Raw genomic sequence first — 22592 nt, 5'->3', positions numbered from 1 at the left:
CCAGAAAGAGAAACGTCTGTTTTAAGCATTTCAAATGCACTAGTGATCAGCTGGTTACAGTATTTTAGAGAAATGTAGGTGCTTTTTTTTCCCCCCAGTGTTCTTAAAAAAGGAAAAAATCAATAGGAACAAAACAGAAAAAGACCAATTTAAATAACCAATATAAAACCTACAGAGTCAAGTTCTCAAAAGTTAAGGGGAAAAGAAAAAAACTAAAGATATTTGGACACGACTAAAATTCAGCTTCGTGGACAACTTTGCACGATATACTTCAATTAAAAGATAAGGATACACTTTTTCCACAGAGTTCCAATTTAACTTCACGCAACAGGTAGGCCAATTAAATAAACTAATTGCGGCCTCAAATCTTGTTTATTGCATGTTATTAAACCCTGCTCTGGCGACACAGCAATCACTTTCTTCACGTGTTCTGTGCTTGTGCTCTTTACAGAAGAATTCCCTGCTCCATGGCCCTGGTTTATCTTGGTGAAATCTTGTGACGTGAGGAAATACCACCAGCAGAAATCACTGCAGAAACCAGATCTCAGCATTCAACCACCTCTTCCACGAGATACTCTTTTTCCTTCAGGCATTTCTTCTTCCCTCATTCCCTGCACACCTTCCTCCTTCAGCAACACCCAAGCCAAGGGTAATCTGCACAACCATGCAACTTGACATGCAGCTCTGGTGCCCCTCCAGAACAATATTTATCAACGTTGTCCATACAAAAAGATGGGGGTCCATGGAGAAAATAGCTTATCATCACAGAACTAAAAATGCATCACGATGTCTCTACACCCAAGTTCAAATTAGGGTTACTTACACAACCTTAGCACTACCATTTCTCAACTTTTGCAGTTTATTTGGTGGCCTCAACAATTAATGTTCTGATGCAACACTTGAAAGAAATTCAAGCCAAGTCAACGGAGACCTCAGTTAGAGGTGGAAGAGTTCTTGTTGATTCTTGCTGATTCCCACCACAGGCTGAGATCCACATCCACTGAAGAGAATTAATTGGGACTGGGTTTATGGGTACTGTTTATTAAACAGGACCTTCAGCTTAATTACTTATTAACCCCAAGATAAACTAGACCCGAAGTCTAAAAGTAGTTGGTTGTAGCTTAAAGCACGGATACAAGCTTTGAAGTGGACTTACCTTATCATTTCTTTCACATAGAAACTTTAACCTTTGAGCTCGCTTGTGCATAAATACTCCATCCAAATGTCCTGTCTCCACTGACCGGATTTCAATAGCTTTCTCTCCCCAGCCCATTATTTGATTGGAATGAATGTAGGCTGTCAAAAGGAAGTGTTTGGCAGATGTTACAACGGGTGTTAAGCTAAATATTACACGATGGGCAGAAAAACTCTCATCAGCTGTTACTCAAAGTCTACGCAGATGAATCACAGAGCTCTGCTAAATAGCCTTTAAGTAGCACTTTTAATCCAGAAGTCGCTGAGTGCTTTAAAGAGAAGATGTTACACTTCTGCTTTCTGCAGGCGAGGAGCTGGACAGTGACCTGCCTGCACAGCCTGTGGAGCTCAGCAGTAGCACAGCCAGAAGGGCAACTCAGGCTCTCATGGCTCTGCACCCAGCACCTCTTCCAGTCAACACAGCATCCCACCAATGTAACAGCTTATACTTACAATAAAACACAGCGAAAATCTTCAAGAAGTCGCCTGCTTTTTCTGTGCAGGACCAAACTGTAGGAATTTAGCAAGTGCACCTCTTAACTGGCTGAGAGAAATCTCCTTTGATAAACAAAATCCCAAATGACTCTAACTCAGCATCCTTGACTCCGCATCTTACATCGTATGTGTTTTATGAAGGTGAAGAGGAAGGGTTGACCTACCCACAGAAGTAGGCATCTCTCCCCACTGGAGCACCACATCTTTAGTTATCCGTCCATAGGTGTTCACATACACGCCTTCATCCTCGTAGCACACAAGCATCTCCATCCCGTCTGTTTTAGGCAGGATGACAATGGCGTGAGGAGTAATATTGCCCTGAATCTGCAGTTAAAATAAACCCTACGGGTCAGAATTACATTGAATGGAGAAAGTGGTAGGGGGAAGGGAGCAGAGCCTTAGAAAAACAAAACCCAAAACCACACCAAGAACAAACCCTCACTCCGTTCAACAAACAGGCATCAGCTTTTAGAGATAAGCTTGAAGGGGAATAAACTGTCATGTTTACCCTACCATCAAAGCTGTCTTAGACATCAAGGATAAACAGGTTCAGCAATTATAGAGAGATCACAACATATACGCCCCCAAGAATGACGGCTGACACTTGGCAGTAACACAAATCAGCAACTGTTGGCTGATGAATCCATCTTCTATTCAAATTAAGGCAAATAAACCCAGAATTTTACAGGTAGCTCTAGGGAGGAAATATTCCCCTTTCCTGAGGGTAGTAACAGTAACTTTCCACCCCCATCTGACCTTCCATGGGTAAGAAAACAAAACCGTCCCAAACTGCCCCTGTATTTCTCCTAGGTTTCGTGCCAGCTCTTGCAGAAGCTCTATTGCTCTACTCAGCAGTTCCTGGATTTGATTAATAACACCATTTCTCCTAGGCCACTTTCTCATGCCGGTTGGTACAACAGCATGGATGGAGCTTAAATAAGCCAACAAGAAAATCCTTATCTACAATATCTTTTGGAGCACTGGTTCTTTCTTGAAATAGCCTAATGGGCCTGAGAGAGAACCTGTGGTGAGTCTGCGCTGCCTGGGAGTCGGGGACTTCAACCTACAATCTTATTGAGATTTGGGCTACCCTAATCCTGCAACCCTTGCTTGGGCAAACTCACTGCCTCAGCAGGAAGGAGTGCTGGTGTGCACACCTGCTACACCATGCAGGGGACAGTGCACTGCGCATCCAGTCCTTGGTGGGTCTGTGTTGTCCAGTAACCAAGAACTTGGTTTCATGGCATCTCGCCCTACAAAGAGCTCCTCTACTGCTCCACGCAGCGTAAGGATTAAGATTCTCCTTTCTGTGAGACCTGGCAACCTTACACCTGACTGCTTGGGCACAAGGACAGCAGTGGCCTGTGTGAATAATGGACATAAGTAGGTGATACCTCTGCGTCCTCTTTAAGCAAGTTATCAGTGAGGATGGCACTGGAGAACGTCATACCCACGGCAGGATGTCCCCTGACTGGTCGGCATTTCTGAGACACCGAAAGCCCGGCCAAACCTTGCTGGTGACCTGCGTTAGTCATGCAGCAGCACTCCCCCATGTACTCACGTGAGATGGTATATAGATATCATAAGAGTTCCCAGAATCTACATCAATCACATGGAAACCAGTGTGTGATCCGAAGATAACCTTGAGTCTCTGACCCTCTTCTACAGTGAGATCGACAAGCAACGGTTTGTGCTGGAGATCTGCAAAAGACTTTTATAATCCTTTCAGTGAGTATCACAGAAAACCAACAAATTCCTACAGCAGACTGGTACAGTTTTGAAATTGTATTTGTTTGAACGTGTTTCCTATTAAACATGTCATTATTTATATTCCTGCCTCTGTTCCTACGTCATACACGTCAGGGGTATTACCCACTCACTCCAGCCATCCGAGCAGGTAGGTGCTCACCCTTGCCAAGCACAGCTTTTCCCCAGGAGCACGAGGCCAGCCCAACAGTTTGGTCTCCGAAGGAAGGCGACAGAGACGCAGTTTTACATCAGCATGCAGCTCAGCCAGCAGGCAGGGACCCCCCCAGTTCTGGTGCTGCTCAGCTTAACGAGCAAAGTCTGCAAACGGCTGTGAGCACCCACCTCCCCTCTCGGTGGGTATCACCGCTCCAGTTTGGGCAGCTAGAACAAGTAAAATTAAACGTCCTTTATCCTGTTCAAGCTAACCTGCTGGGTACACGCTGGGATCAGCTCCCTGGCATGGACCAAGCTGGGACTGAGTACATCCTTCCATGGCTTAGGTCTTCAACAGGAGGGTGAAAAACCCACAGGGAGAGAAAAGGGTGAATTGCTCCCTGCACAAGTACCCCTCTGACTCCTGACAGGGAAAATTAGCGAGTGGCATTTCCTGCTGTCCCAACAGATCCCTGCCTACAAGGCAAAGTTCAGCCCCCAGACTGGAAAAGCAGCAGCAGGAGCGCTAACCAGCATCCTAGCTGCAGCCATGGAGGCTGGATCCCAGGCTGCTTAACTGCTGCTGAGCTCTTCGTATCACCGAGCCCATTTATTCTGGCTTTTGTTCAGAGAAAGCAAATGTGACCTAATACTGAATAAGCCCATTTGTGCTGGAAGGATGCAAAATGAGATTACTCAGCATGAAAGTCTCCAGAAGGCACTGCCCCTTGTGACTTGCTGCTGCACAGAGCTTAGAAGGAAAAGTGCTTTAAAGAACTAAGTACAAAATACCCGTTGGCAGGTTATGTAGGAGAAAGGTCTCACTGAAGGAAACTGAGGTAGATGAAAAGGGAGAGAAAGAGAGAGGGAGAGAAAGAGTGGGTCATTCTCCTGGAATTTCTGTCTTGAAACAGAATCCACATTGCAGGAGGGGAGAGGACCTTGCAAAATAAAAATGGAAAATAATGCCAGCCCGTTTTCACATTACACGTGGAAAATTAGTCAGAAGTTAAAGCAAGCAAACAAACACAAAAGAAAAGCAACCCAAAACCCCAACTTAATTTTACTCAAGGACATTTGGCGAGCTTTCTGCAAACTTCCCCTGTGAAGCCTCCCAGGAAAAGCTAGAATTAATGCCTAATTGTTAGCCATAAACGGTGTGTATCACATCTCTTCAGCCACGAGTTTCAGAACTCTCTGCCAGGGGAAGTACAATGATGATAACGTTTCTGAGGAGTGCTTTTGTTTGCGTCCTTGAGATCTGAAAGGCCTGGCACCTCGCAGCAAGTCTGTCAGGAATCGCTGCGGGTGCTTCTCTTCATCGGCCCTCAGGAGGCTGCACCCAGGTCCCAGGTCCCTGAGGACTACATAAGCAAGACACTTTTCTGTTCTGCATAGTACAGAAATCTCGAGTATTTGCAACTACAGAGTGTATTTTGGTAACCAGATAAACATACCTTAAATGCCATAAACTTGTGATATGGTTTAGGAGCCCAAGCATAGATCTCTACAGCATTCTTTAAGGCAATCACCAAGAACTTGATTCTTTCATATTTCACTAAAATTAAAATAAAACCAAAGTTTAAATCATTGACTTTTGCTTTGAGACTGAAGAATTTATCTCTAGAAACAGCTTCTAAGGCTCTCTCTCTGTTGGTTCCCATGTGGTAAAGTATCCACCTAACACATATAGATTAATATCAAAATTATTTGTGGCTGTGGTCTGCCCATACTTTTAAGAGGAATCATCAGATCAGATCTAAGACTATAGAATAAAATCTCCAAAGACTCCAAGTATCTTTTGCCTGTAACATACGCAGTATGTGACTGATCAGATAAACTGGAAGATTTTTAACAACAAGCCATTTTATCACATCGGCTACAACAGAAGAACTCCCAATGTCCAGTGCTGTGGAGCAGGCAACCAGCCCTCTGCAGTCCAGTTAGCATCACCCTCTCCAGACTCAGAGCTATGGACACAACGCACCATCTGAGTGCGAGAGCAAACCACCCAGATGCTTGTTTCACAGCTACAGTGGACACAGAAAATGCCTCCAGACATTTTCCCACTGAAGCCGGTGGCCCCAGCCGCTCACCAACTTTGTAGTGGATGCAGCCTTCCAGGTCCCCAACCGTGATCCAGCCCTGCTTCTTCTCAACTTCGGGGTCGTTGTGTAAAATCCTGTTTCTCAGCCAGGACAGGTAGTACACGCGCAGCTTGTTCTTCTTTCCTGTTGGCAAAGGAAACCCGGCCATAAGAGGCAGCAAGAAGTAACAGGGCGGCACGCGGCCCTGGGGACAGCCCCAGGCTCCTGCTCTCTCTGTATGCCACAATGGGTGCGCAGAACATGCTTGCACGGAAAACCTTGAGATTTCAGTGCTTATTTTCACCAATATATCTTACTAAGATAAAATTTAAGTTCTTTTCGAAAGGAAGTTGAAATAGCAATATAGTTGGTTTTGTATTTTTGCTTGTGCCTTGGTCTCCCACACTGCTGGTTGATGCGGTACGATCTGGGTGCTGTTTACTGCAGGCTGGAAACCCCAGCTTGCACAAATCGGTGCTCACAGAGAGAGAACCAGGCACTGCAGGGCCAGGAACGCAGCTCTTACACCTCAGATATGGCTACACAAAATGAACCTTTCAACTCCGGCATGGAAGGCTCTCCCTTTGGAGAGTGAAACCTGGGAACAGCGCTCTGCTCACCCAGCTCTGCCTACAGCCTCGCTGGGGAGCAGCGAATGCAGCTGAATTGTGAGTATCAACTGGGGAATATGGACGAGAAGTTAACGATGGGCTGAGAGGTGTACCTGATATTGTTACAAGGACGTTCAGGCCCTCGAGTACGTCCATCTGTTGGAACCGCCGTCTGTTGATGAGGTTGTACACCTTCCCTTGCCCGCTTCGGTCCAGCAGCATCAGGCCATTTTCTGTGCCCACCAGCAGATTTACACCTGAAACGGGGAGAGCAACGGGCACGTGGAGCCACAGCTGCTGCCCACCAGAGGACTGCACCCCCAGCTCATTCTTCACCACCACCCCATGACAATCACAACTAAGGGCAGCATTCCCACAGACGAGGAGCATCACTTTTACACCAAAGGGACTCAGGGACACATGCCCCCAGAAGCTCTGCCGAGGGCACAGTGGGACCAGGAGCTCACCCCACAAAGCAGCACAGAGTATCTCCGAGTTGAAGCGCTTCTTGTACTTCCTTATCTCTGGGGTGTCACTGTGGGGGCGGATGTTGGTAGGGTTCACGTTCACCACGGAGATCTTCCTGGCTTCGTTCAGCTTGGCCTGCTCCTGTCTGAGCAGCTCGCTGGTGAACAGTGCTGACAAGGAAACAACAAAACAAGGAGGTGTGACTGATTAGAGGAAGAAAATTCTTGTTTTATCTTCTGACGGGGAAGTTATCACTATGTTACAAGCCATTAGTTCTGAGAGGTAACATCAGTAGTTTCTCATGGGTTGGAACCAACACCAAAGCCCTAAGAGGTGATGTCCCTTGACCTCCTGCCCTGCCCACTGAGATAACCAGCCCTATCCTCTGCCTGCCTGCCCTCATCCATCCGTTTTCAATGAATTCTGAACAAGTGCAAGCTTTCTGAAGCAACTGCCACCTCCTGACTCTGCTAGGAACATTTCTGCCAGGTGCCTGGGCAGAAAGGGGTGGGTGGATTTCTGCTGTTCCCTGTCTTCTCTCTGACCTTTCTGATGGGATTTCACCGGGGAGCAAAGGAGTTGGATGGAAATTGGAGAACACGAGGGTACAAATTCAAATGATCTTTGGACAAGGGTAAGTGAAATCTGAGAGGTTCTAAGGGGTTATTCAGGCCCCACGGCCTGGTTCCCATGAGGCCCTCCCCTCTCAAACTGGTGACATTGCCTCCTACCAGTAGCAGATGACTCTTCATCCTCATCTTCATCCTCATCGGTAGGTGAGGTCTGATACACTCTAGTGTCCACAAAGGGGGTAAAAGAGGCTTTGGTGCTACTTCCCATACCATACTGCAAAACAAACAGCAGAGAGCGAGCTCAGCGCACAGAAATACCAGTAACACTGTGTGCGTGTGACTTCCTGGTGAGCGCACAGTGCCGGACCCTGCAGCGCCCCTTACGAGCTCTCTGAGCATTTGGATCCTCCTCCCCCAGAAGTGACCAGTGAAAACATGACACCAGATTTGTGAATGCCTCTGGAGCAGCAGCAACCAAGAAGTGCAGGGCACGGGGAGCAGTGCCCGGCCCCGGTGCCGCGGGCCCAGCTCGCGGGTGGAAGCACAGCACAGCCGGAGACTGGTTAGCGGGGAAGCCGCAGTGTCAGAGGCAAAAGTGAAGGCAGGTAAAACGATTTCTATGCTCGCAGCCCATTTGCCTTGAACGCCCAGGCTGGGATGTCAGGCAGGCAAGGGGTTGTTTTTCCTGTCAATGTGACCGCCCCAAAAGAGATTTGTAGGACGGCTCTGGGGAAAACCCCACTGTGCTCTTCCTCCAGCACGGGACAGGGAGCACGGATGTGGGAAGCGGCACTCCCACATGGCTCCATCCCCCCCAGCTCTGGTGTCCACCACACGTCACGTGTACGTCTTTCATGGGTTACTTGCAAACCCAATAAAGGATTTCAAATTGCCTACAACACTTGAGGTGTAACTGCAGAAAAGGCTACTTCTACGGCAGCAAAACTGACCCCGAACGTATCATAGGGGATGCCAGAGCCAATGCTTTGCTAAGGGAAGCTGGGAAGGAACAAACTCCAATGCCACACTGCTGTCTTTGCTTTTGCCATCGCTTTGTTAAGGCAGAAAACAAGGCTAAGACCTTCTCCCAAGCAAAATGAAATCCTTCTCTTGGGAGTCAAAGTGCCACGATCTCCTCCCCTCGCTGAGCAGCTTCTTTTTCTTACTGCAGTGTTTACTCAGGGTGTCCCTTGTTTTAAGGAATGTAGGAAGGACCTACATTAAGAGCTCTAACAGCAGCAAAAATCAAATCTTACTGCAGCAGCCGCAGGACTTTCACATTTTGATTCCTCAGGACATTTTCCTTCCCTAAAATACACCTTGTTCAGCTTCCAAGCCGCCAGGTCACCAGACAAGGAAGAGAGAAACCCCCCGACTCCTTGCTGAAGCGTCACAAGGGGCACACAGACAAAATAGCCCCAAACGGCCTCTCCTGGTCCTTCCCCAGCGGCACCGAGAACATTTTGGGTGAGCCAGCATCCCCGCACTGCGCCTGCCACCGCGGCGCTGCGCCTCCTGCTTCCCTCCCGATCCGCATCCCATGGCCTGGCAACAGCCCCTGTGTTGCCATGGAAACAGGACGATTTCCAAAAAGTAAATGCTAACGGAGACCCATGCAAGGAGTTAGCAGCCTGAGGCAGAGATGGCTGCAGGAACAGATACCATATTTACTTATACTGTATGGCCAAAATATTTGTATGTGCACACAAGATATACTCGCTACTCTGTGCTTCTTTCATATCCAGTAAATACACATTTTTTTCCTGTGCTGGGTATCTTTTCCATAAAACACCAACAATTCAAAGAGGGAGCAACTTCAGTGTTTGCAGGGATGCCTTCCAGCTGAGAGCTAGGTGCTTTCCAACAAATGAATTACGAAGAAATCCCTCATTCCAATGCCCCAAGAATTTTTTCTTCTTTGCTCAGACTCAGCAGCTCTTCTCCTAAGAAGCTGGCATTTTAAGAACTTCCAAGCCCGTTATTTAAATATTAAGACCTCATCTTCCTCCAGGTTCTGTTCAGCTGACTCTAAACCTCTGTCTTGGCTTACAGAAACAGCACCAAGCTGCAGGGTGCGATAGTGCTCGGTCCCTTCCACCCTCCTCAGTCCCGACACATCGCAGGCGCTCCGGCAGCGATACCCGTGAGGGTACCCCACCAGAAATGGGAACGCCCTGTACAAGCAGCACAAGGGATAACTCCCCAGCAAGACGCTTACGCTGCTGCCAGCCAGGCTGCGAGTTTTGCTCGCGGCGCCGTGAGTCACCTAAAGAACCCAATCCAAACCTCCCCACTTCCACCCACTCCTTGCTCAGACAGCCCTAAAAATGCAGTTTCAGAAATGGAAAAGATTTTCTCGGTCGGTATCCCATAAATGAGTATATTTAAACCCAGGCCCTGCAAACTGCTCGTGTTTAAGCAGTTCCAGGGTGGCTCTGGAAGGTGTCACTTCAGGACCAACTGTCTCAGCGCTGCTTTTGAAGGCAGCAAGGAAATGGGTAAAACCTGGAGGTCAAGTCAGGCACCATCTGTTCTTACACTGCATCAACGCACAGTCCCAAGCCATTCCTGTTTTTATGCTGCTAGTAAAAGTAAACCGTAAAGTGAGCACATCATCTCCGTGAAAGAGGATAAGGTGACAGAAATATTATCGTATATCCAACAAGACAAAAAGAAAAAACAAATAAAATAGCTTATTCAGCACCAACTGGATTGATTTTTCATGGGAAAACAAAGAAATATGTGCCTGTTTCCCAGAACTGGTTCTGGTAAGCAAGACACACCAATTCCCTTGTCTTATGTGAAACATCTTGTGATTTTTAGGACTTTTTAGACCTTGTACAACCTTTATCTTCAATCAAGTCCACCTAAAAAAGCTATGTGGGAAAAATACTGTGACAGGAAACAGTCACGGTAAAAATTCAAGGTGTGTCAAAGTTTTCTAGTCTGAAGAACTACATGGATTTTTTTTGGCTTTGTTTTTTGTTAACCTTTTGGATCATGTTAAGCCTCAAATATTGCCTAAGCAGAAACTGGGCCCGGGTGAAGTTAATGGCATCACTGGCTCTCCTATTTTGCTTCATTTCCATGTACCAGAAGATGAGGACTTTCACATCAGCTTGCAGCGCTCAAGCCATCGTCACCTGAACTCCAGCTGGTGGGCGTCAGGTAAGGCCTGATTTACAATCCTACCGCCAGGCACAGACCCGTATCCCAATAACCCATCAGATTCCCTTGGATTTCCACTACACTCACCCACACGGACTGGAAACAAAGAGAGAGAAGAGCAAAGAAAGCCAGGGAAGGAAGCAGGAAGGGTCCTCGATGGGACAGAGATGTTAATACTTGTTTAAAGCAGCGCAGAGGAGAAGGAGGAGCCCCCACCACCTACTTCAGGCACCGAGTCCATGTCTTGCGCATGCGTGGAGACTCGCCCCAGGGCCTCGGTCGGTGTGCCCGCAGGCGAGTGGCTTTGCTGCACCAGATCAGGGAGATTGATGTGGCCTGCAAAGCCATTGCTGGCTGCGTGGCCAGAACGCTTTTTTTCACCAGAGGTCTGCAGAGACACAAAGCATGAGGAAGAAAAGAGAAGGGGAGAAAAAAAAAGAGAAGAAGAGAAAAAAAACAAAACCGAGTTTTTTTTGCAGTCCCCCAGTTCCCTGAGCAAGCACAGGACAAGGACCCTCTCTGCTGTTTCCATCCCCATGCAATCTGGCAAGCAGCAAACCAACCCCCGCCCCAGGAGAAATAAAGACGGGATTAATCACAAAGTCAATACAGAGTAATTAGCCACATTACAGCAAAAGGAGAAGCCTGATCGTTGTCATTTCTAGGAAAGGAATGTCGGGCAGATTCCACCCATGCCACGATGGTGCAAGCCCCATGGCCAACTCCGCTCCCACGCTGCCACCAGCCACGGTGACAGCAGAATCTGACCCCTTGATCAGCAGTAGCCTTAACGGCTCTCACAGCTACACCGGCGAGTAGCCTGACTGCAAATGCCAACACAGTCCTCCTTGCATGTTTCTGTAACCCAAAACAGCAGTGAACAGCGGCAGCGTTACCCTCGCCTGCAGCAGCTGAGCTATTCACATCTTGCTCTGAGCACAAAGTTCCCCGCAGCACCAGCAGCAGTTACCTGTCTGCAGAGAAAAGCTTCCTCCAGGGGCGTTTTTGGGTGAATACTGAGTGCAGCTGCCTACACACCAAGCAAGCGCTCGGCCACGCTAACACATTCGCCCTTTCTCTCCATCCCCACCTTGTACGAGACAGGTGATAGGTAACTTCTCCCATCCCTGCCTACTGTTTTGAGGCATTTGCCATCTGATGAATCCACGTACCCAGAGCACGCCAATGAAATTGTTAGAGACTTGTCCATCTGCAGGGATTAGTGGAAAAATCCCTCTGATACAGGCCTGGCAACTCACTGAGCAGCTCTGACAACATCTATCTTTCGATCATCCGTTACCACAACCTTCAAACACCTTGTCACCCTGCCAGGGCAGCACGGCAGACGAGCCATTGCCTGAAGCCCACAGAGGTCAGTGAGTCCTTCCTCTGGCTGCTATGGCTGCGGTCAGGAACAAAGAGCAAACATCCCACACAAGGCTGCAGCTTGGGTTTCCTATCACACTCCCTCCTGCCAAAAGAGATTTCCCTGCTGTTTTTCTTTCCTGTGACTTTTAAATCCTTCTGCAACACTGTTTTATCAGAGTACTTCGCTGGTGTGGCACGTATCTTACAGCTGCAACACAATCCAAGCTCACTTCAGAAACGCCTGCCTGTTAGAACAGTGACTTGTATTCCTACTCAACCTCCTCACTGTTTCTGCTACCGGGATGTGCACAGGGCTGACCAAGTTTCAGGGGTCTCTGCTCCAAACAGGTAAAGGACAGTGAGGGAACAGGTGAGCTGTGCATGTCCCATCAGCTCCAGAAGTCACGGAGGAAGACAGCAAACACTGTGCGACTTCTTTGCTAACTTTTCTTTCTTGCAAAGTTACACTGATTTTTTTTTCCTATGTATGTATTTTATACAAATAGAATTAAGAAATAAAAAGCCAAGTAAGCCTACTTTGCAGCTGATCTAAAGGTTCCTCCTTTATGATTGCCCTCTCCAAACTCCCCTCCCTTTTTATCCTCTCCCATCCACCTCCTTTTAATGCCAGCAGAGGATGACTCCCCTGTTTTACTACCTTGCAGAGCCTCCTGCCCTTTCCAGGAGACCTGCTACATTTCCAACAGCATCACCAGCATGTTACAGGAAAAGAAAATAAGAAACACTGGGGGAGAATTTCCACTGCCAACTGAACATGCTTTCCCCTGCCTCTTTTCTTCAGTACCATTGTTCAGAAATGCCCAAGCCATGCTGCTTTGTCAGCTCTGTGCTCCCTGAGCACCTGGGAGCTGGGCAGGTTGGGACAACCTGGGGGAGATTTGGTCTCTGAGAATTTGGCAAATGCACTGGATCAAGACTTTTGACTGGAAAAGCAGCAGCAGCAGCGTCTGCAATGTCCAGGGGTCAACAGCGGCCGTACTTTGCCTCCCCGAACAGAACCAGCTGCCTGTAACCCCGGGCTTCAGGTAAAAGCCTCAAAAAGAACCACATCTGCTGAATGCCTCTGACATTTGTATGATGGTAAAGGTTGGGAAGCACTGGGGAAACTTTGGGCCAGACTCCAAATAAGTGCTCTAAACTGAAGACAACTTCTGTTGCTCGGAGCTATTTTGGGATTACAGCAGAGTCGTTTATATGAACATCCACCCCACCATGCCCCAGCATTACTATTCACTGCTGTTTGTAGTTCTGAGAAACATTTGCACTTGTCACATTTGCTCAGAGTGTAAATTGCATTACGAGAGCACTAATGAGCACAATTTACTCAGTCATTTTGTGTTCCGGATACACAGCACTGTTAGTTGTTGTGCTTACATGGGGAAAACCTCCTGAAGATGCTCCATGGAAATATTTGTTTTACAACTTACCTCCCTCACCATTAAAGTCCCTTCCCTTGAAATATTGCTAAACGTATCTGCATGGGAAGTTTCTAGACCGTGGGTTGTCACCATTCCCAGGTTGTACGGCTCATTGCTTCCAGAAATTCCTGTTGGTCTGAGGACAGAATGGAAAAGCATTAGTGACAGGCATTTCCTTAGCTGTACTAGACAAAAAATCCTCCAATACAGTATTATTTATAGACAGGGCAAGGCTTTGTATCTCACGGGAAGGAAAGCTAGAAAATATATCTACTTAAATGTATGGGGACATTATTTATGTGGCCAGAAACAAAGCATCAGGCTCAGGTTGATGCATTACCCCACTACTACCAACTCAACCCCTGAAAGACAGGCTGTGTCTGGGAGTACCCAACCCACCAGAGAACAACTCTCACAAACACAGGGTGGGTTTTTGCCACCTGCTTTGAAGACGAGATCAGAAGCTTAATGAGGGCTTGCTTTGGCTTTTCAGGTTACAGGGTCCAAATTCCACATCCCAGCTCTGTTCAGCACACAGGGGCACTACCTAGGGGTAGGGGTCCCACCCCACCAGGCATTGCCTGGGCAGAGCTGAGGGCTCCCTGGGGCACAACGCGACAGTGAAGTGGATGGAGCTTGGAGGAGGTGCGGGCAGGCATACAAATTCTGTTCTGTAGCTTTCCACCATTACGCAGGTGAAAATGTAGCCATAAAACCCATGATTTAGCCTTTAAGTAATGAGAGACAGAGAGGTAGAAAATAATTACAGGTTCCTTGTGTTAAAAAGACCCACTCGGAGAAAGAGATCATCATCCCAAGGCTGTGCCCGCTCTGGCAAGGAATGTACACTGTCATTTTCAGAGAAGATTTCGGGAAACAAGAATAATTCTTCCAGTGACAGGCAGACCTGGTTGTGGTTCTCCTAAAAATCCACTTTACAGCTGGCGATATACCAGCATTAATGAGGGTGCCTCTGTCACTCAAGCTAATACTGAGAAGCAATCAGGCTTTGGCTTTCTCCTTGCCGAATGGGTTTTTGCCTGGGGCACGTCCTGCCAGCCACCAGGGAAGCAATTCCCCATCTGTGGCTGATACTGAGTGATGCCCCTGAACCGCCTCCTCCTCCAGCCTACCCACACGTGGCCAAGCTGAACTCGGGGCAGATGTGCTCCCAGGCAGGGACACAGCCTGACCCAGCCCTGCTACGCCTTGTCAAACAGCAACCCTGTCTTCCTATAGCAACCACCAGAGAGGCTGGTTTTTACAGTAACATCACAGCAAATTGTCTGGAGAAGCAATTCACAGCGTGGGCTTGATATCAGTCCACTCGAGGGTTTAACTGGCTGTTTGATGCACACCTTCTATATGGAAACATTGCGAGTCTCCTCCCCGGGACCCAGTCCCCAGAGATACTGGAGTGCTGGGAGGTGCTGACTTTATTTCTGTGCTCATATGTCAGGAGAGAGACTGGGTTTTATTCTCAAACATATTAAATTTTAGGATTGCTTCTGAGTGCATGTCGCAAGTGGTGAGCTCCCACCATGACTTTATTATGTTACATTACGAACAGGGGAGCTGCTTAAATATAATTCAAATAAAACCAAAAGCAAATGACAAAGCACGCCTGGATTACCCGTCCTGCCTGTGTGCCAGAAAATGTTGACAGCTGTTACGAAGTTGTTGCTGACACACCTGTTTCTTTGCATTTAAGAGTCATACACACTGGTTGTTCTCCATCACTACGAATTCACTCTGTAGCACATCCTTGCCCGAATGGTCAAACATATGACCAATCGAACAACAGCACACCATACTTCTGCAGCACTTTTCATGCAATGAGCTTGCACCTCCTTCCTATCATTGGCACTTAAACACCACCAAAGAATGCGAAAGTAACATAATTATTCCAGTTTTAGAAAAAAAAAAAAAAGAAAATTGAGGAAAAAGAAGTTATTTCTGAGACCAATTCTGAGACCACACAATGAGTGAATGAACAGTTACTGCAGCCCCAAATCCTAGCGGCATGCAGTTTGCAAGTGACCCTGCAAGAAATCCCATGACATGAGCAAAAGCTGGCTTGTCTAGCCCAGAGAAAAGGGATCTTAAGGGAACCATCAGAGTCTTCAAATACAGAAAAGGTATCTGCAGAGACGAAAGGCGTAAACTGTCCCTCATTAACCACTTCTCATTAAACTCCTCTTCTGCGAGTAGCCGTAGGCCCCGTTCATGCATGTGTGACGGCTCATCTGACTGCTGCATGTTCATGACCATCTCTCTCCCTGTTGACTTTCCCTGACAAAACTCAAGAGCTCTGGTTTTTCTTCTTCTACTGGGAGGAAGCTCCAACCCTGGAGCTTGGCACTCTGCATGACATGGACCTGGATGTCTCCCTGCTGCTCCTAGCCCTACCAAGTCATGGATGAAGTCAGGTACATCCCCACTGACCAATAATCTACCTCATTTAGCACAAAGAATGGAAATTAAGTCATTAACATGCTAAAAATCCCCTAAAGCCTTCCTGCAACCCCTCTGTGAATTCAGAAGTGCAGGGAGTCAAACCCTGCTACCACACAGAGCCACGAGAAATGCCTCCAGTGAGCTGGTTCAGCAAAACACTGGGAGAGGTGCCTCAGTGAGCTCACTCTGCATGAAGATAGTTGTTTTGTGTATGTTGATGCTACGCTTCCCTCCTTCCTCATCTACTGAGATATTCAAAAGCCCAAGGTCTGATGACCTCTAACGGGGAGACAAATGCACTATTATAGTCTGCTGACTTCTTAGTTTCAACATTTTAGCCTGCACAGTGACTGAGACAAAGACAGAAAGCAATGACAAAAATTCCAGATTATTATGTGCTAAACCTGGCTCTAACAGTTGGCATGGGTCAGGTTACCAAACGCTGCACTTCATTATGGCTTGATTTGGGACAAGACCAAGCTAAAGAGCAGACAGAGCTTCAACAAACCAGCCCACGGGTCTGTGGGCAGGACCCATGGTGTGAATGAAGTCAGGTATGTCCGCTCTGGCTACAAACCCGCCTCACTTACCAGCAGGAACGGGTCCATTAACTTGGAACACAAATTCACTGAATGCGTGGTTACATAATTCAGCTTTCCTCATTACACATTTCTAATTCTGATCATGAAAAAGACACATCTGAGCAAATTATCCTGTTCAACCACGACACCATTGCCAGTGCCAGCCACTGAACAACGACATGCTTTGGACATGCCCCACACCACAGCTACTGCTCCTCCAGATAAACAAACGATACAGTTTCACGGTTTTCCCTGAAAAAAAAAGAGCTTCTTACATAAGCCTCGGGATGTCACTGACAGGCACGGTCCCATCATGCGTCTCGTTTTCCCCGTCCTCCTCCTCTTCTTCACTGCTTTCCGACTCCTCGCTGGAGGAAGAGTAGTCTGTCACCTTCTTCAGAGGGCGGTTGGTTTCTTCAATGCGCAGCTCCCTCAATTCTTTGGCTAAGGCCGTCAGATCCTAAAGGGGATGGGGGCAACAAAACAAGAAATCGATGGCTATTATATCTAAAGTGAGGAGAACGTCACACACATCTCTTCAAAAGCCAATGCTAACAGCACGAGCAACGAGAAATAGCTTTACAGAGTCATTACAAACATGAGACAAATGTAAGACAATGTTTGTAGCATGTAGCATTTATTAAACAAAACAAAACTGATTTATGCTCACTGAAAAATCAATAGCCAACCTGTTCTTTTTCTGTTTGGAATGCGTATGTGCATATATATACACACACTTATATGTATATACACGACAAAATTATATTTGTTGGAAAAGGTGAAGTTCAGTCACCATCATAGTAAACTGGAAAACAACATCATTTCAAAGATTGGCTTGGAGAATTTCTCCTGCAGGGTTTTCTCCTCTTTCAAACTTCTCAAAGAGAGCCCAGAATTGTATTTATTCTGTAATAAATGCATTTGGGAAGGAAGCAATGACAGCATCTCCCATGGAGTGGTGCAATCCCCAAGTCAAGAGCTGCTTCAGTGAGGAGTCTCCGCTGTCAGGTGGCTGCCGAGAGGCGGTGAGGAGCACCCAGGAGAGGTGCCTGGCTCACTGCAGCGCCCTGCTCAGCGAGACTTCTGAGTCATTGCTCTGAGTCAGCCACGCGATCGAAAAAATAAAATAAAAATGAAATCGTTAAAAGAAAAAAAAAAATCCCTCAGCGGGAACCATTAAGCACTTTATGTGAAATGTGACAGCCTACAAGCTAGGGGGAAAAAGCCTTGAAACAAGAAAAAGATCGGAGCAGTCCCAAAACCTAGCAATAATTTTTCAGTTTACCATGACTTTGATGAGGCCTTAGACCCGACAGTCATAGAAAATAGACACTGCTATTTAAAAACAAGGAACATTGCAGGCACCGTGTAGAAAATAGACTTTTTGTTATCTTACATGCTTTTATAGCAATGCAGGGGGAAGCAGTAGGGCAAAAAAGCATGAGAGCTCTAATTAGAATGGGTTAGAGTACTCTGTTGCACAAAACATGCACATGACGAACAAAGCATCGCAATTGTCAGTCTTACCATTTCTCCCTATATTAGTGACCGAGGTAGCCATCAGTGCATTCGGTCAGAGATAAAGGATTAGGGAGAAAGAAACTCATTGAAAAACGCTAAATTCCACAATCGTCTTATGGCCACACTCTCTCTTTACTGCACGCCACGCATTTCCAGTTTACCGTTCCAGCAGGGCGATTACGGCAACATTAATTACGGTTGCAAAGTCAGTTCTTAAAATCTATCCCGTCGACACGTGAAGAAAATGATGAAAAATGCTACTGCTGAGATGGAAACCTAGCATATTTTTAGCCATGAATCGGTAATATTTTGCAAGCAATTTGTACTGTGGTTATTGGCTAATCTCGAGGACATAACAAGCTCGTTGTGTCATTCGGATTAGACTCTAAAATGAAGCGCTTGTTGCTTCAAGTGGAGTAATCATTTATCCCCAGTTCCACACAAATCAAACAAAATACTTTATTGACATTTACATCTGCCCTCAAGCCGCACCGAGTTGGGTCTGCGGAAATGAGGAGCGCTCAGAACCGATCCGTCACATCAACGACACGGCACCGCAGGGGGGTCCCCGCTGCCGGCGCTGTGCCGGCGCTGTGCCGGAGCGCCGCACCTTCTGCTCCCAGCTCTGCCCTGACCTGCTCTGGGCACTCATGGCCACGAGGCCCCGGGAACCCAGAGCAGGTTTTGGCCGTTTTAAGAATATTAATTATAAAATTATAAAATTAAGGTGTGCTTCAAAGTCCACTGATATAGAGACTCCCATGAACGTCAGAAAGCTTTGCAATTGTGACTGCAAATATTAGCATGTGAAAAGAGGCTAGTTAAAAAATTAGGAATAACCTATGCTTCAGAGCAGATGCCCGTGAAAGATATTACATATCCCTCTCCAAATCCAAACGCTCTCTGTAACTCTAAGGAAAGGCTCTTTATCATGATTAAAGAGAGAATGTGGTGCGTACAGAGTTTATTATTATGCCAACATGTTGGGATTGAAATACAGTCAAACCTGCAGGTAGGACAACTAATTACTTTAATTAATGCTGTAGCAGTTTCTAGGATATGATTGTCTCTTTTCTTAAGTAAGAATCAGTGAAAATTTCAACAGCTTAACAGTGCTCTCTGCTTAGAGTACAAAATATGCTCTCATATATTGAGCACTTCCCTTTGATTTGGATTAAAGCCTTCACCAGTTTAAAAAGGACTTTAAGGGAAGACTGCGTAAGAGCCTCTTAAAATTGCAATTGAACCTGTGGCGTTACAGGACTAGCATAAAATCCTTCCTAGTCACAGGGATGGACCATGAAAACTACCTTGTTTTTGCACCTTCCATTGCTAACGTGTTTGAAGGCACGATGTGCATAGAGGCAGCTCTCCCTGCCCATGCAAGGGACGGTGGTGCACCCCAAAAATGTCTGCAAACCACCTCGGGCTGCTCACAAGGCCTGGGCATGGCAGAGCGTGGATTCAGGGATGTCCTCCAGATGTCTCTGCCCAATGCAGAGCTTGCCACTAAACTGAGTGAGATTGCTCGGAGAGAAAGGCTCCAATTCGGCAGCACTGTGACGACTGCAGTGCCTCACACCAAGCCTGCCACTTCTGCGGGGCTGAAAAACATGGGCGTGCTGAAATCCTGCCACCAGGGTGACGAACGACCATATCCTATCAGCCCAACTTGGTCATCGCTAGGAGATAGCCAAATATTTTAAAAATCAGCTTAATTAGTTTTTAATAACTAATTTGGAAGTTATAATAGCAACAGTACTCCCAGACGATATCATCAGATAACTCACGGCTCCTAGTTAAGGCTTTGCCGCAGGACGGTTAATGCTTTGATGCTATCATGTTCCCGGATAATGAGCACTTTGTAGGATTAAACGGCTCGACTGTGTTGCTCTTGGACCAAAAACCATCTGACAACCAGAAAGCACTATGTAGCTCCACACGTGTTTGGAATGTTGTTATTGAAGGTGGCATAATTCGTAAGTTAAAAGTATCAGTGCTCTTTAATTATGTTTAATTGCCAAGATGTCTTTAGATTTAATATTTGCTGGAATCAAGTTAGATTGGTTTCCAAAATCACATAGCTCATTTAGCTTGAATTTAGCATGCATGTTGCCTCTCTTCAGACACTGATTTACGTGCTTTTTTCTTAACAAAGCACCTCATTAAACACAAAGCATCGGTCATGTTGTATCCAAAAGAACAAGTTAACTAACCAGCACGCTGCCTCTCCCCTTTCCTATCTTCTATTTACTCTTTTTAAAGGAAAGAGCAGGCCGCTGCTACCAGTGCTTTCAAGGGCACCCCTCCACCTCCTACCAGTATTTTTAAACACAAAGAAGAGAACCTCGACATGGTAAAAATGAAGAAAATGCCCCAAACACTGCCCAGGGGCTGGCGAGCGCCCTGTGCAGGCGGTACCAGCTTGCTCTGCGTTCAGTCTCGCTGAACGTGGTGGAGGAGAGAGGAGGAGCGAGCTGAGCGAACCCGGCAGGAGCTGGTCCCAGCAAACAAGGCAGCAATTTGGGGTAGCGAAGTGTGTTGCTGTGTGCAGCCTGGGTAATTATGAATGTCCTTGCCTATCCTGTTTTTAGTAAACACATTCACCTACAGTGGCTGGATACCACCTACGCTGCAGGGAGAGATTCCCAGCCGGTATAAACCAAGGCAGCTCTGCTGGCTCTCTCGATAGAGCTGATGGTCTGCCTTGTAACAATGAATTAATCACTGTATTCACTGCTCTGTTTTCCTCTACTTGCCAAGTGCCCTAAATTGCGTTTCAAATCTAGCTCGATCTGCCCACTGAAATCAATGGGCTCCTGTGGGCTGCAGCTGGGAGCAGAATCTGATGTGCAGTTCAGTCTGTCTGGATCACCTCCGCTGACCCAAGAAAACTCTGCTCTTGGTCTTTCTCTTTAAAAACGCGGAACAACAGTAGCAGGAGTTGCTCTGCGTGTGAATGTTAATGCACATCTTGCCAGGGCCCCCACACGTGGTCTGTCAGTGGGTTTCACGCAGCCCGTGGGCAAGCCGAAGGTACCGCCAGCTCCACTTCCCTCCCCGCAGGCAGGCTCACTGTGCCGAAACACAATCTCCAATCTGACCCGGGATTGCATTATCACCTTTTTCAATGGCAGCACCAATAAAACCCAGTTTGATATTAAGCGCTAGCTAGTCAACCTCACATTGGCATGACCCGCTGAGAAAAGGTATCACTAACCTCATCTATAGCTTTCTTATAGCTCTGTGGGTAAGGGAAGATTAATCAGCATCAGAGGAAACAGATCAGGACAGGAAAAAGCCAGAGGAAGGGCAAGCAGGTTAGAAATAAAATTAGAATTGTTAGCTCAACGCTGTGGAGTGTAAAGAGAAAACAACATCAACAAAATATTAATACAGATTAAAAAAGAGAAGCAGTGGAAATTCATTTCGTTATTAGGTTGACTCTGCAGTTTTAAAGTACAAGTATCAACAACGTTAAATCAGAAAGAAACACTTCGGATGAGATTTTGTTGGGCCTTTGCTAACAGTAGTAACACAGGAGTGTACAGACACCACCACCCAGCTGGTGTGCAGGCTGTGAAGGCTCTCAGGGCTGGTCACCCAGCCTTCCCGACCAGGAGCATCCCTGCGGGCCGCTGCAGGGGCACCATGCAGTACGGAACACAACAATGTGCCACGGGCAAACACCGGGCCCAGTCTAGCAAAGCGCTTAAGCATCTGCTGTATTTGAAATCACAGGCTTAAGTGCTTTCCCCTAGACCTGGGCTCCTGATCAAACTCATGCACTCTCTTAAGCATTCAAACCTCCCACAGGCTCTTGTCATACCGCCACTTCTGAGTCTCTCAGCTGGAGGAGCAGTGGTACTAGCCTCTTTTTTGGGGTCCCCACGGCTGTGCTACTGCACCGGATGGACACCTGGCCCACCCGGCTGGCAACATTCCCGCAGGAAATAATTTAAGACTCACAGCAGGTCGGCTTGGTCGCGTCACGTCTCTGTTGTCTTCTTGCTTGATCTTAGGGGGCTCGTGGGAGAGCACGGGTGACCCTTCGGGTTTGACGTTCCCTGGGCAAAAGGGAAACAGAGAGAGGGGGAAATTAAAACTCTGTCAAGGATACGAAGGGTGTGCACCGTCCACAGCCATCTCTGCCAAGCGCGGGTTGGCTTGGGGAAGTGCCTGCTACCAGCACCGCTACCAGCACCACTCCCAGCCCCTCGTGATGGGTGGGCAGAGGGAGCTTCATCACCCTCCTGCCCGCACAAGCAATGCCCGTTACAAGCAGGAAGACCCTGGCAAAACTAGTAAAGGATGTCTAGAGCCTGCATGCCTTGCAAATTGGCACTTTGTGTCTAACTAATAAGGTTTCGCTATGTTTTGCTTCTGTTGTCTTGAAAAATCCTCCTGCTGCTCTCTGCCTGGCTGTCACTGCAACAAGTCTCCCTCCATACAGCAAGGGAAGCTACAGCCCAGCCCAGCCCAGCCTGCTCCCAGCATTCCTGCCTTTCTTCTTTCTACAAAGAAAACAAATTCACTCTGCAAAAAACAGGGCGTGTTATAAATTATAAACTCTGCAGCACCTGACATTGCTAGGACATTATTTGTCACAGGATTCCTCATTAGTAAAAGCAAAAACAAACAGAAAAAGACAATTGGTGATAAATTACTTTTCCTGACTACCTAAAGAAGTGATTATTTCAACAACAGACATGTCATCTTACAGTCAAGT

General features: G+C 47.0%; 1 protein-coding gene across 5 annotated transcripts in view; it reads right to left on the bottom strand.

Moving 5' to 3' along the window:
• TNIK (TRAF2 and NCK interacting kinase) overlaps positions 1–22592 on the bottom strand; it is a 157118-nt gene that overhangs the window by 3062 nt on the left and 131464 nt on the right. For 4 of the 5 annotated variants that reach the window (XM_083847906.1, XM_083847910.1, XM_083847907.1 and 1 more), the window contains 12 exons: positions 21833–21930; positions 16618–16802; positions 13314–13440; positions 10721–10885; positions 7489–7603; positions 6757–6927; positions 6403–6546; positions 5688–5822; positions 5049–5149; positions 3251–3400; positions 1854–2013; positions 1157–1296 (listed from right to left, as the gene is read on the bottom strand). In XM_083847906.1, coding sequence (XP_083704032.1) covers positions 1157–1296; positions 1854–2013; positions 3251–3400; positions 5049–5149; positions 5688–5822; positions 6403–6546; positions 6757–6927; positions 7489–7603; positions 10721–10885; positions 13314–13440; positions 16618–16802; positions 21833–21930 — 1691 coding nt within the window. The remainder of the gene's footprint in view (positions 1–1156; positions 1297–1853; positions 2014–3250; positions 3401–5048; positions 5150–5687; positions 5823–6402; positions 6547–6756; positions 6928–7488; positions 7604–10720; positions 10886–13313; positions 13441–16617; positions 16803–21832; positions 21931–22592) is intronic. The other variant, XM_083847908.1, reaches the window with a different exon arrangement.

The sequence above is a fragment of the Anser anser genome (assembly GCF_964211835.1).
Source record: "Anser anser genome assembly, chromosome: 9".
Taxonomy (NCBI): Eukaryota; Metazoa; Chordata; class Aves; order Anseriformes; family Anatidae; genus Anser; species Anser anser.
This window is presented reverse-complemented; position numbering and strand designations above follow the sequence as displayed.